Source organism: Gekko japonicus, unplaced genomic scaffold (genome assembly GCF_001447785.1).
Source record: "Gekko japonicus isolate JY-2015 unplaced genomic scaffold, Gekko_japonicus_V1.1 scaffold146, whole genome shotgun sequence".
NCBI lineage: Eukaryota > Metazoa > Chordata > Lepidosauria > Squamata > Gekkonidae > Gekko > Gekko japonicus.
Genome location: NW_015167533.1, coordinates 1,570,948 through 1,581,317, shown reverse-complemented (window position 1 = coordinate 1,581,317; position 10,370 = coordinate 1,570,948). Strand labels below are relative to the sequence as shown.

The 10,370-nt window shown below is 43.4% G+C and overlaps 1 protein-coding gene across 1 annotated transcript in view; it reads left to right on the top strand.

Annotated features, from left to right (window-relative positions):
- The first annotated feature begins 795 nt into the window (after positions 1–795).
- The window catches only part of LOC107112338 (vomeronasal type-2 receptor 26-like), a 13,008-nt gene continuing 3,433 nt past the window's right edge, over positions 796–10,370 (top strand). The window contains exons 1-5 of the mRNA XM_015413460.1: positions 796–1,007; positions 2,439–2,730; positions 3,016–3,861; positions 6,998–7,225; positions 8,108–8,234. Coding sequence (XP_015268946.1) covers positions 796–1,007; positions 2,439–2,730; positions 3,016–3,861; positions 6,998–7,225; positions 8,108–8,234 — 1,705 coding nt within the window. The remainder of the gene's footprint in view (positions 1,008–2,438; positions 2,731–3,015; positions 3,862–6,997; positions 7,226–8,107; positions 8,235–10,370) is intronic.

Sequence of the window (10,370 nt, the reverse complement as noted above, 5' to 3'; positions counted from 1 at the left end):
CGACTCTAGGGTGGCGGTGCTCATCTCCGTTTCAAAGCCGAAGAGCCAGCGCTGTCCGAAGACATTTCTCTGGTCATGTGGCTGGCATGACTAAACACCAAGGCGCACGGAACGTTGTTACCTTCCCACTGAAGTGGTACCTATTTATCTACTTGCAATTTCTTACTTTCGAACTGCTAGGTTGGCAGGAGCTGCCTGGAACTAGAGACGGGAGCTCACTCCATCATGCGGCACACTCGGGTCTTGAACTGCTGAACTACCGACCTTCCACAGCCTGCAGTTCAGCGTCCCACCGCAGCTTGGCATTATCTTGCTTTCAGGGTAGATGGATTGAGCAGTTGCAGAAAATCAGGATACAAATGTTTAAAATATATGTTCTCCATCATGTTTCCAGTGCAGTTCATGGCTTCATGATAGAAGCTAAAAAAAAAAAAAAAAAGACTTGGCTGGATGCTGATTGTTGTTTATGATGAAGATCTGGGGAAAATGCTTTGTCCATTGTCCCACCAGGACTGAGGAATCTAGAGGACAGCTTGGGGAAAAAAACACTTTATTGCCAAGAGCCTCATTTACGATCCACACTTCACAGTGGTTATTAGCTTCCCCTGCACTTATCCCCATCACTGACCAAAGTGTGCCAGTTTGTTTTTCAGAAGGTGCCAGAAAAAAAAAAAACAAATCTGAAAGTGGCTATGAAAGACCTGTGTGTCACTGAGAGGTGGGAGAAGGGATTAGGCAGGACGTCATCAATTTCGTCTCTCATATTCTGAGACTAGAGAGAAGCTTTTCGGCATGATGAAACTAGCAGTTTTGCCACCACTGCTGCGTTTCATGGCATGGAGTATAGATGGTGTAAAATGTCCTGTGACTGAGCCTCTCCCTGTGCCACATGAGTGGTATCAGTCAGGTGACCTCTTCATTGGTGGGATTACTTCTCAGGTCATTTACACCCTTCGCACGAGTCATTTCAAGGAACATCCTTCGCAACAGTTATTTGACCTTCCAGAGTAAGAATCACCCACCACCACCAAATTATGTTGCCTTGGTCTGTTGAAATACAGAGAGGTTTCAGGTTTTTCAGAGGTAGAACCCATAGGCCAATATTGGCATTCTTCTTTTCCATTTACATTGTTGGTTGTCTTTAGTCTATTTGCAATGTGGGAGGAGTAAGGTGTATTTTTGTTTGCATCTAATTGATGCACAGTTACATGCTTGTTATGTTAGAAGAGTTATCTTCAAAAGACCTCTCAATAAGAGAGTGTAAAACATATGGATACATGGGGGGAAATCAAGGGAAAGAAAGAAAGGTTGAAAAAACTTAAAAGAGTCATGAATGAAATATTGAATTTTAAAGAAATCTTTAAAATGATTGATGGCTACTGATGAAGAAGTAGGCATGGATAGACCATGAGATGGAGAGTGGAAGGAGTTACGACAATGTGTTCCATCCAATCAGCTTTTCTGTGAGTGAAAAAAGAGAGTGGTTCCTTTGAACACCAGAATCCATGTAAGATAAGGGGGTTTGGTATAGCAAGGAGGGGGAAATGGCCAAGAAGACTGAGTGAAAACCTGGCTCATCCTACCCAGTGGGTGCAAAGATCTTCTGTAAATCTCAAAGGTCTTACGGAACAGTCAGTAACTTTTTGCAGAGCATGTTTTTCTCGTTGAAATCCTGGAAACTAAAACGGATTCCAAAATCCATGTCCATTGCATGTTGGACAAGCTGCGAGCAAAAAAGTTTACAAAAAGCTGTGTCAGTATCAAGTATATACCTACTCTGTTGGGTTCGATATGTGGCTCCTTCAAGACATTTCATTTCAGAGGAAAGGCTGCAGTAGAACAGCTGGATTTGACTCCAGTAGCATGTTAGAGACCAGCATGATTCTTGGGGTATAATCTTTTGTGAGTCAAAGGGAGCTTTGATTCTTGAAAGCGAATACCCCAAAAATCTTGTGGGTCTCTAACATGCTACTGGACTGGAATCTAGCCACAATACATTTAGGGTACCCAAGTTGGGCCTTTTGGCTGAAATGAGCATTCATTCTTTTTTTTTCCCCCAGTGGCACTTTTAAAGGTATTCTCTTTTCACTAGAATATCATCTGACAGTTTGTTTTCCTTCTATAGCCTCTGGGCTTTGTACCCTTCCTTAATTATCCTTATTGTCTCTTTCAAAATGGAATTTTCTAAATTGTCCAAATGTTTAAAAATCTAGTGATAAATTTTGGGATACATCATGGGGCAAAGGGATGAAAAGCAGAAATGTTTTTTGTTATAATATGCCACAACTGCATCCTGAAGAGGATGGTATTTATTGTCTCAGAAACATCAATGACAGTGAAGAAATTAAGTCAGAGTCACAGTGGGCCAGATTTATTGTAAAATGACTTGTCTTGTTGTAGAAGTTTGTTATAAAAGAGTATGTAACTTTTTTTTAAAGAATGGTGACCAAGTTCTACCAGCATGCCCTGGCCTTGGCTTTTGCTGTAGATGAGATCAATGAGAATCCCCAGATCCTGCCAAATGTCACCCTTGGATTCCATATCTCTGACAGCTACTATGATGTAAGGATGACTTACCGGACAACCCTGGACCTGCTCTTCAAATCACATGGCTTTGTCCCAAATTATATATGTGTTACCCAGAAAAATGTGATAGCCATTATTGGTGGACTTGGTGCTGCTATCTCCTTCCGTATGGCAAACATTTTAGGACTCTACAAGATTCCACAGGTCGGATATACATATGGAAATATGAGTGATTTGATGAACCTTTTTCTTTCCTAGAGTTATTCTATAGATATGAAACAAGGGCAACTCTGACTGCAAGAAAAATAAATATTTGTTGGAACTTTACAGTTCCAAGTAGAAAACTGTGTTGCTTCGCAATGGAAGAGGGTGCAAAAGGAATGGGAAAATCTAGGAAACATTTAGATGATCTCTTTCTGGTTATCATTTTCCAGAAAATCCGCTATATTTCTGGATTTATGTCTAAAATGTCTGTACATTTTCTTTTAGCTCACATATGGCTCATTTGCACCCAAGGAGAGAGATGTGACAGAGTTCCCTTCCTTTTACTGCATGGTTCCAAATGAAACCCCTCAGTACATGGGGATAATCAGGTTGCTTCTTCATTTTGAATGGACTTGGGTTGGCCTCTTTGCTGCAGATGATGACAGTGGAGAATGTTTCTTGAAAGCCATGGAGACACTGTTCTCCCAGAACAGAATTTGTTTAGAATTTACAGAAAAGATCCCAAACCAATGCAAATGGGACGCCTTGAGTGATGTGAATGACTTAATCTTAAAAGTACACCAGCATTTCACATGGGGCAAAGCCAATACTTTTATCATCAGTGGAGAAGCTATGACTATCATAACGCTGAATTCTTTAATGTTTTTAGGAGATCACAAATATGAGGAAAATGTGTTATATAGAAAGGTATGGATTATGACATCCCAAATTGATTTCGTATCATCCAGCATTCAAAGAGGGATGAGTTTCTACCTCTTCCAAGGTGCTCTTTCATTCACAGTTCACACCAGTGAGCTTCTAGGATTCAAGAAGTTTCTTCAAAATATACACCTTTACTGGGCACAAGGAGATGGTTTTCTCAAAGACTTCTGGGAGCAAGCATTTGATTGCACATTTTCAGATTCCCAAGGGCTCATAGAGATCAATGACGCATGTACTGGGGAGGAGAGACTGGAGAGTCTTTGGGGGCATATTTTTGAAATGCATATCTCTGGCCACAGTTATAGCATCTATAATGCTGTCTATGCTGTGGCCCATGCTCTTCATCCCATGTACTCACCTAGTTCCAATCACAGAGCAAAAAGAGATCAAGATATCCAGCCTTGGGAGGTTAGTGCCTTTATTGCTTTGAACATGCTTGTTTTATACATTCTACTCTTGCTCTTTCTAATTGTCCAGGAGGGTCTTCTTATAAATGGAATACAGGGACCATTAACATCTGTGAAACTGTAGCACTTTCCATTCTTTCCTTTCTGTCTTCACTTTTATGTTGAACTGGCTCCTAAATCTTGTGATCCAGTTTTGTTCCATTGTTCGTTGTATACATTGTGCTTTTTATGGTATACATCATACCGTTTAATGCATTACTGTAATCCCTTTTTATTGCACTGTCAATTGTATGTACAGCACTGTGACTGCATTTTAAAGAGCTTGTGTTTGCTGGTGCATGCGTTTATCTAGCAGAATTGCTTTGCCACTTAGGAATGTACTTCACATGAGGCTGTACACTTAAGAATAAAAATATTAGTGCTTTATTATAAGGAAACTACCTGCTGGATAGGAAAGAGCAGAGGTACCTTTTACAGTGTCTGCCTATCCAAAAATGGATAGGGACAGAGAGGGGAGCACATTTTGCTACTGGGGTGGTTGGATAAAGAAGAAGGAAGAGCGATGAGCATTTGAAAGGAAGTTTCCCAGTGCATAGAAGTCTAAGGTCAAATGCTACAAAAATAGCCCTGGGTTTTGACAACAAACAAGGTAAATAGAATAAGAAGCAAAAGGTGGGCGTGGCTGGAAGACCACACTTCTGGTGGCATGGGGGTGTGGCCTAATATGCTAATGTGCTGTGCTGTTAGGGGTGTGGCCTACTATGCTAATGAATTTCTGCTGTTGGGTGTGGCCTATTATGCTAATGAGTTCCTGCTGGGCTTTTTCTACAAAAAGAGCCCTGCAGATACACACCTGAACAGCATACTCAAGATTGCAACAGCACATTTTGATGCAATAATTCAGAGCAGGAGGTGTCAGTTATCAGACACTGTTAAATAAACAAAATATTGCAAGAGTGCTAATGTTTTAAGCATGTTTTATTTAAGTTTTTTTTAAAAAAACTTTGTGTGTTGTGTGGCATTACATTTTATGACACGCATGGCCCGGCCCAACAAGGTCTCATTTATGTCAGATCTGGTCCTCATAACAAATGAGTTCAACGCCCCTGGTCTAGAGATTCCTGACCTCTCTGCATTTCAAGCTCTGGTGCCCCAAAAGATGATTTCAGAGGATTTCCAATTTTTGAGAATCGAAGCTCCAAAGTGTCTGACCCAAGGAGCTTTGACTCTTGAAAGCATATACCCTGGAAATCATGTTGGTCTCTTCCTTCCTACAGTAAGGGACAGTTTTTATTTGATTAAAACAGACAGCGGCAGACTGTTAGCATGAATTGGAAAAAATGTTCTCCTTGCAGTGGTGGGACAATTGTTAAATCTCTTATTACCCTCACACTTTCACCATTAGGGGGCAGCTTCTTTGTAACATTAAGATTAATTTAAAGAGTAAAACTTCTGGTGGTCCAAGTATGTTTAGGAAAGAATGAATTAATTGGTTCAATTTTCATTCAGAGGGTGGGAGAGATTGTTCTTGAATCCTTGCATATAAGACCAGGGACAAGTTTCAGGCCAACTGAGTGAATAGCCCTTTATCATTCCTGAAAGATTACTGAAAAAATAAAATAAAGGGCTCTCTGAAAATTCTTGAACTTGACTGTAACATCATAAACTCCTGGAACATGAGAATGCTAAAATATGATTAAAAGATTAGTAGATACTCACCATGTAACCGCAGTGCTGGAAACACTGTGGATCTAAAGCAACAAAGGCCCCGGTCACACGCGCAGGAAACTGCGGGGGAGAAGTGTGGCTGTTTGCCCCGGGGCAAACTAACACGCAGTAAAGTGATCATACCTCCTGTGGAGGTTCTGTGGAGGTACCGTGGAGCTTCCGTGGTTACGGAGAGGCGTCGATCACAACACATGCCTGCGCGCAACGAAGAAGCGCGCGGCGCGGCGAACTGGGTTTCTTTTTTTGTGTACACTACGAATGCGCATGCTCCGTTGAGTGCTTATGCGCAACCACGGAGACTTGGGGGAAAAAAAAAACCTTCTTCGCAAGGGGACATGGACGGGCGCCGGATGCCACCGGAAACGCGATCAGACGCCCGCCCTTGCCCCGCAGTTTCCGGAAACTAGTACCTCCGAGGTACTAGTTTTTTGCTCCGTTTTATCGGCGGTTCGCCACAGTTCAACCACGGGAGCTCTACGCTCCCCAGATGTTGCCGTGTGATCGTGCCAGGTAACTCCGCCTCTCTTCCGTCTATTTAGCGTGGCTTCTGCTCCGTGTGAACGGGGCCAAAGATTCTTAAGTGTACGGATGTAGTGCTGGTGACCAAGATCAAGCTAATTCATACCATAGTTTAATTAATTAAAAAAAATCATACCATAGTATTCCCCATTAATATGTATAGGTATGGAAGGCTAAAATTCTAATTGCAAGGTTTTGGAAAGATACTAAGGTGCCAAATATAACTCAGTGGTGGTATAAAGTATGGGATTTATTTATGTTGGACAATTTTTCAATTTATCATTCCAATAATCAAAATGAGAGTGACTTTTCTAATCATCTAAATATCTGGTACCCCATTTTAGATAAAATAGACATTGACACTTTTGATTGGGAAACCATTTCTAAAGCCAAATACAAATTATTGGTATTTTGTTAACCTAGACTTCCTAAGTGAGATTTCTTTTATTGTTGTATACATACTTTTTATGATATTATTCATTGTATAACAGTAGTCAGAGAGTCGCCATTTTGTATCGCAGTTTTTATATTAAAATTTAAAAAATAAAATTTAAAAAATGATTAAAAGATTAGTTGCAGTACTGGCAGTGAATGGCAGAAAACAGTGCAGTCCCACGGCACGAAATGGGGCTTCCATATTTTCCTGTGGGGTATAAGCGTGGCTGCAGTCACACACACTAAATAATCTACTTTCAATCGACTTTCAATGAACTTTCCAAATGGATTTTGCCAGTTTACACAGTAGAATCCAGTTGCAAAGTGTACTGAAAGCGGGTTATTTAGCGTGTGTGACCACAGCCTCGGATTCCGCTTCCGGTTGAGTGAAACTGAAGCAACTGAATAGAACCCTCACAGGGACCAGCCTCTGTTTCTTTTTCTCTTTCAACTAGCTCCAGTCACTCCTTCAAGACATTTCCTTTAACAATTCAGCCGGAGAAACCCTGTCTTTTAATAAGGACAAGGAAATGGGAGCTGGATTTGATATTATGAACATGGTCATGTTCCCAAACAAGACCTTCCTTCGAGTGAAAGTTGGAAGGGTGGATGAGGATGCTCTTGAAGGAACAAGATTGATAATTCATGAGGATATGATTGTATGGCACAGGCATTTTGAGCAGGTATGGATTGCAGAGTATTTTTTAGGGGTGACATCATACTTGAGACCATTCATTTATGGCTCAGGGATTTTATTTTCTGAATTTTTCAATTCAATTCAATGTATTATGGGTCTATATGACCGAAGTCTTGACCAAAAGAGAATGCAAAATGGGTAAAATAGGTACATAAAATTGACATAAAATATGACAAGTACAAGAGTATCACACCAGAATAAAGTGACAGTGTTATATAGAAGAAGAAGAAGAAGAAGAAGAAGAAGAAGAAGAAGAAGAAGAAGAAGAAGAAGAAGAAGAAGAAGAAGAAGAAGAAGAAGAGATTGGATTTATGCCCCGCCCTTCACTTGGAGTCTCAGAGCGGCTTACAAACTCCTTTCCCTTCCCCTCCCCACAACAGACACCCTGTGAGGTGGGTGAGGCTGAGAGAACTCTGACAGAAACTGCTCTTTTTCAAGGACGGCTGTGCCAGAGCTTGTGACTGACCCAAGGTCACACCAGCAGGTGCAAGTGGAGGAGTGGGGAATCAAACCCGGTTCCCCCAGATTAGAGTCCGTGCACTTAACCACTACACCAAACTGGCTATTGCATTCTTGGGGGAGGGGGTGGATTCATGAAGCAGTCCAAGAAAAATGGCCGCCATCCTTGTTTCTTTGGAATGAGACACTGTGTTGTAAAATCAAGTACTTTTCATTGGTCCCCAAACTCTCATCATCCAAGCAACAAATAAATATTATTTGGTATGATCAGAAAAATGCCAGTTGTCTGTTGCTTGGATACAGTTCTGCATTATACTAGTTCAAATGTTCACTTTCAAAACGTATTTTATGTACAATTAAATAATGTGTAATTTCTCCCATCTGAAATGTCTTTCATGTTTTGGGATAGACAGTGCCCATATCTGTGTGCAATGACTTCTGCCGCCCTGGTTCTCAGAAGAAAAAGAAAGAAGGGGAGAAGTTCTGCTGCTATGATTGTGTCCCATGTCCAGAAGGGAAGTTTTCCAACCAGAATGGTAAGTGATTCAATGAATTGGATTTCCCATGTATTTGGAATTAATGTAGAAGTCCATTTCACTTCTGATAATTTTCTCATCATGTGCATGAAACCCTATTGCATTTCCAGGGGTCTGTATTCCTTTTTACTAAGTGCAGGAGAATTGCTACACTGGGGACACCTGCAGGCACCTTTGGAATTTTGATACAGCAAGGTGGGCACAGGTACAAAATGGCTGAAACAAAATATCCAGTTCAGGATGAGGAGCCAGACAGAAAATGGCTGTCACAGCTTACCTTTAGTACATAGTGAAGATCCTTGTGCTGTGGTGGCAGGTGCTTCCAAATCTTTAAAAATCTGCACATCCAATCAAATTTCTAGTGATTAATTAGAAGCCTTACTGGACAAAAAAACCCCACCTAGCCCTGCCTGCTTCCAAAAACACTGTGTGGGCACCAGGAAAGGTGTTGGGTACCATATTTGGGAACTCTGCTGCACAAAAAGATAACCCCTTGCTTATCAATGATGCCCCTTCACACATTCAGCTGTGGCTCACATATTTCTCTGTGTAGGTGGGTCAATGCCATGGATTAGTGAACTGACCTTTGTTTTATGAACCTATTTTGGTATCAAGAATTTCAAAATGGGCAACAGTTATTTAGTTTAATGACAATGGAATCCCAGGGCCATTATGAAATGACAAAGATTGGCCCTGTTCATACGAGGCAGTTTGGGCCGGATTGGAAGCGCAGCAAACGGGCGTGGTTCTCACACCAACATCTGGCTGGCATTGCGCTCCCGTCTCCGATCTGGCCCTTCCCCCATTGACGCGCTTCAAAAGTGAACCACCTACCTTCAGTGGTTCATCCATTTGCTCCGCATAACTCTGGCCATGGGATCGGTGGCGCGTCTTGCCACCGGCTCATCCCCGGCCCCCAGCCAAACTGCGCATGCGTGATGTGCAGTTCGGCAGCCTCCCCCTCCTGATCCTCCCTTCCTCCCCGGCATGTGATCGTACCGGGGAGCAATGGTGCACGTTGCACGGGATCCTTGGGCCGGGACCCATGCGCCCCCCCCCGCGCGTCTCTTTTTTGATGCGGCTCTTTTTAGCCACGCTTTGCCGGGTGTTTTCCCTGCCGTGTGGCAGGGGCCAAAGTGATCTATGCTGTATAGCTTCAGACCTCAATGGTAAAGAAGTCATTGAAGATATGTGGGCACAATGATGGCCAACATCATGACAATATTTTCTTCTTTTATTGTCCTCTTCTGTTGAGACTCAAGGTAATCACAGAGTTTTAAAAGCAATACCATAAAAACCAGTATAACAATATAATGAAAAAATGGCATAAAACTGGATTGCACAATTAATAAACAGTGAAATAACACTAGTATGATACATCCAATAAACTGGATTTCACAATTAGGGCATTTCTCCTATATTATAAAAGCATTTTGGGGTGGCCCCTGGCCTATGGGGTGGCAAGAGAAAATGCGCTCCCTCGGCCATTGGTCTGCCAGGTGCCGCTCAAGGCTCCTGGCGTGCCATTAGCTGGGTGGGGGCAGCCTCCCTGCCTTGGCCCATGCGACCCTAGGACAGGCGGCGAGCGGGTGATGGGGCGATGGGCGAGGCCGGCTGCCTTGCAAAGATGGCCCTTCGCTCTGGCGTCGTTCATCTGCCGCAGCCTCAACCAGGGAGGCTGCAGGCCCTTCCACGAGGGGGCCTTCCCTCCACCGGCCCCAGTTGGCCATCAAACCATTTGGGGGCCTCCAGGGGGACCGGTTGCTGTTGGCCCTCTCCGCCATTGGTGCTCTGGCTGCTGCTGGCCCATCCTTGCGTGGCCCCCATCCTCGCTTCTGAGACCACACGGGTGCCTCCCACAGGGCAAGGTGCTATGTGGCCTCTCCGCCTGCAGCACACTGACTGCTGTTGTGCCTTCTGCCAACCCCCACCCCCCGCCAGCTTTCCCCGAGTTCCCGGTGCGGCAGGTGGGGGGGTGCTGCTCAGGTCCTGGTAGCACCTTCCTCCGTTCCACCACAGCAGCTGTGCCTGACAAGCAACGCGCCCACTCTGGACCACGCGCCACCCCGGTAAGACCTGGCTAGCCTTTTCTTCCCTTGCCCTCCTCACCTCTGTCTCTTCTCACCACCTCTTGCT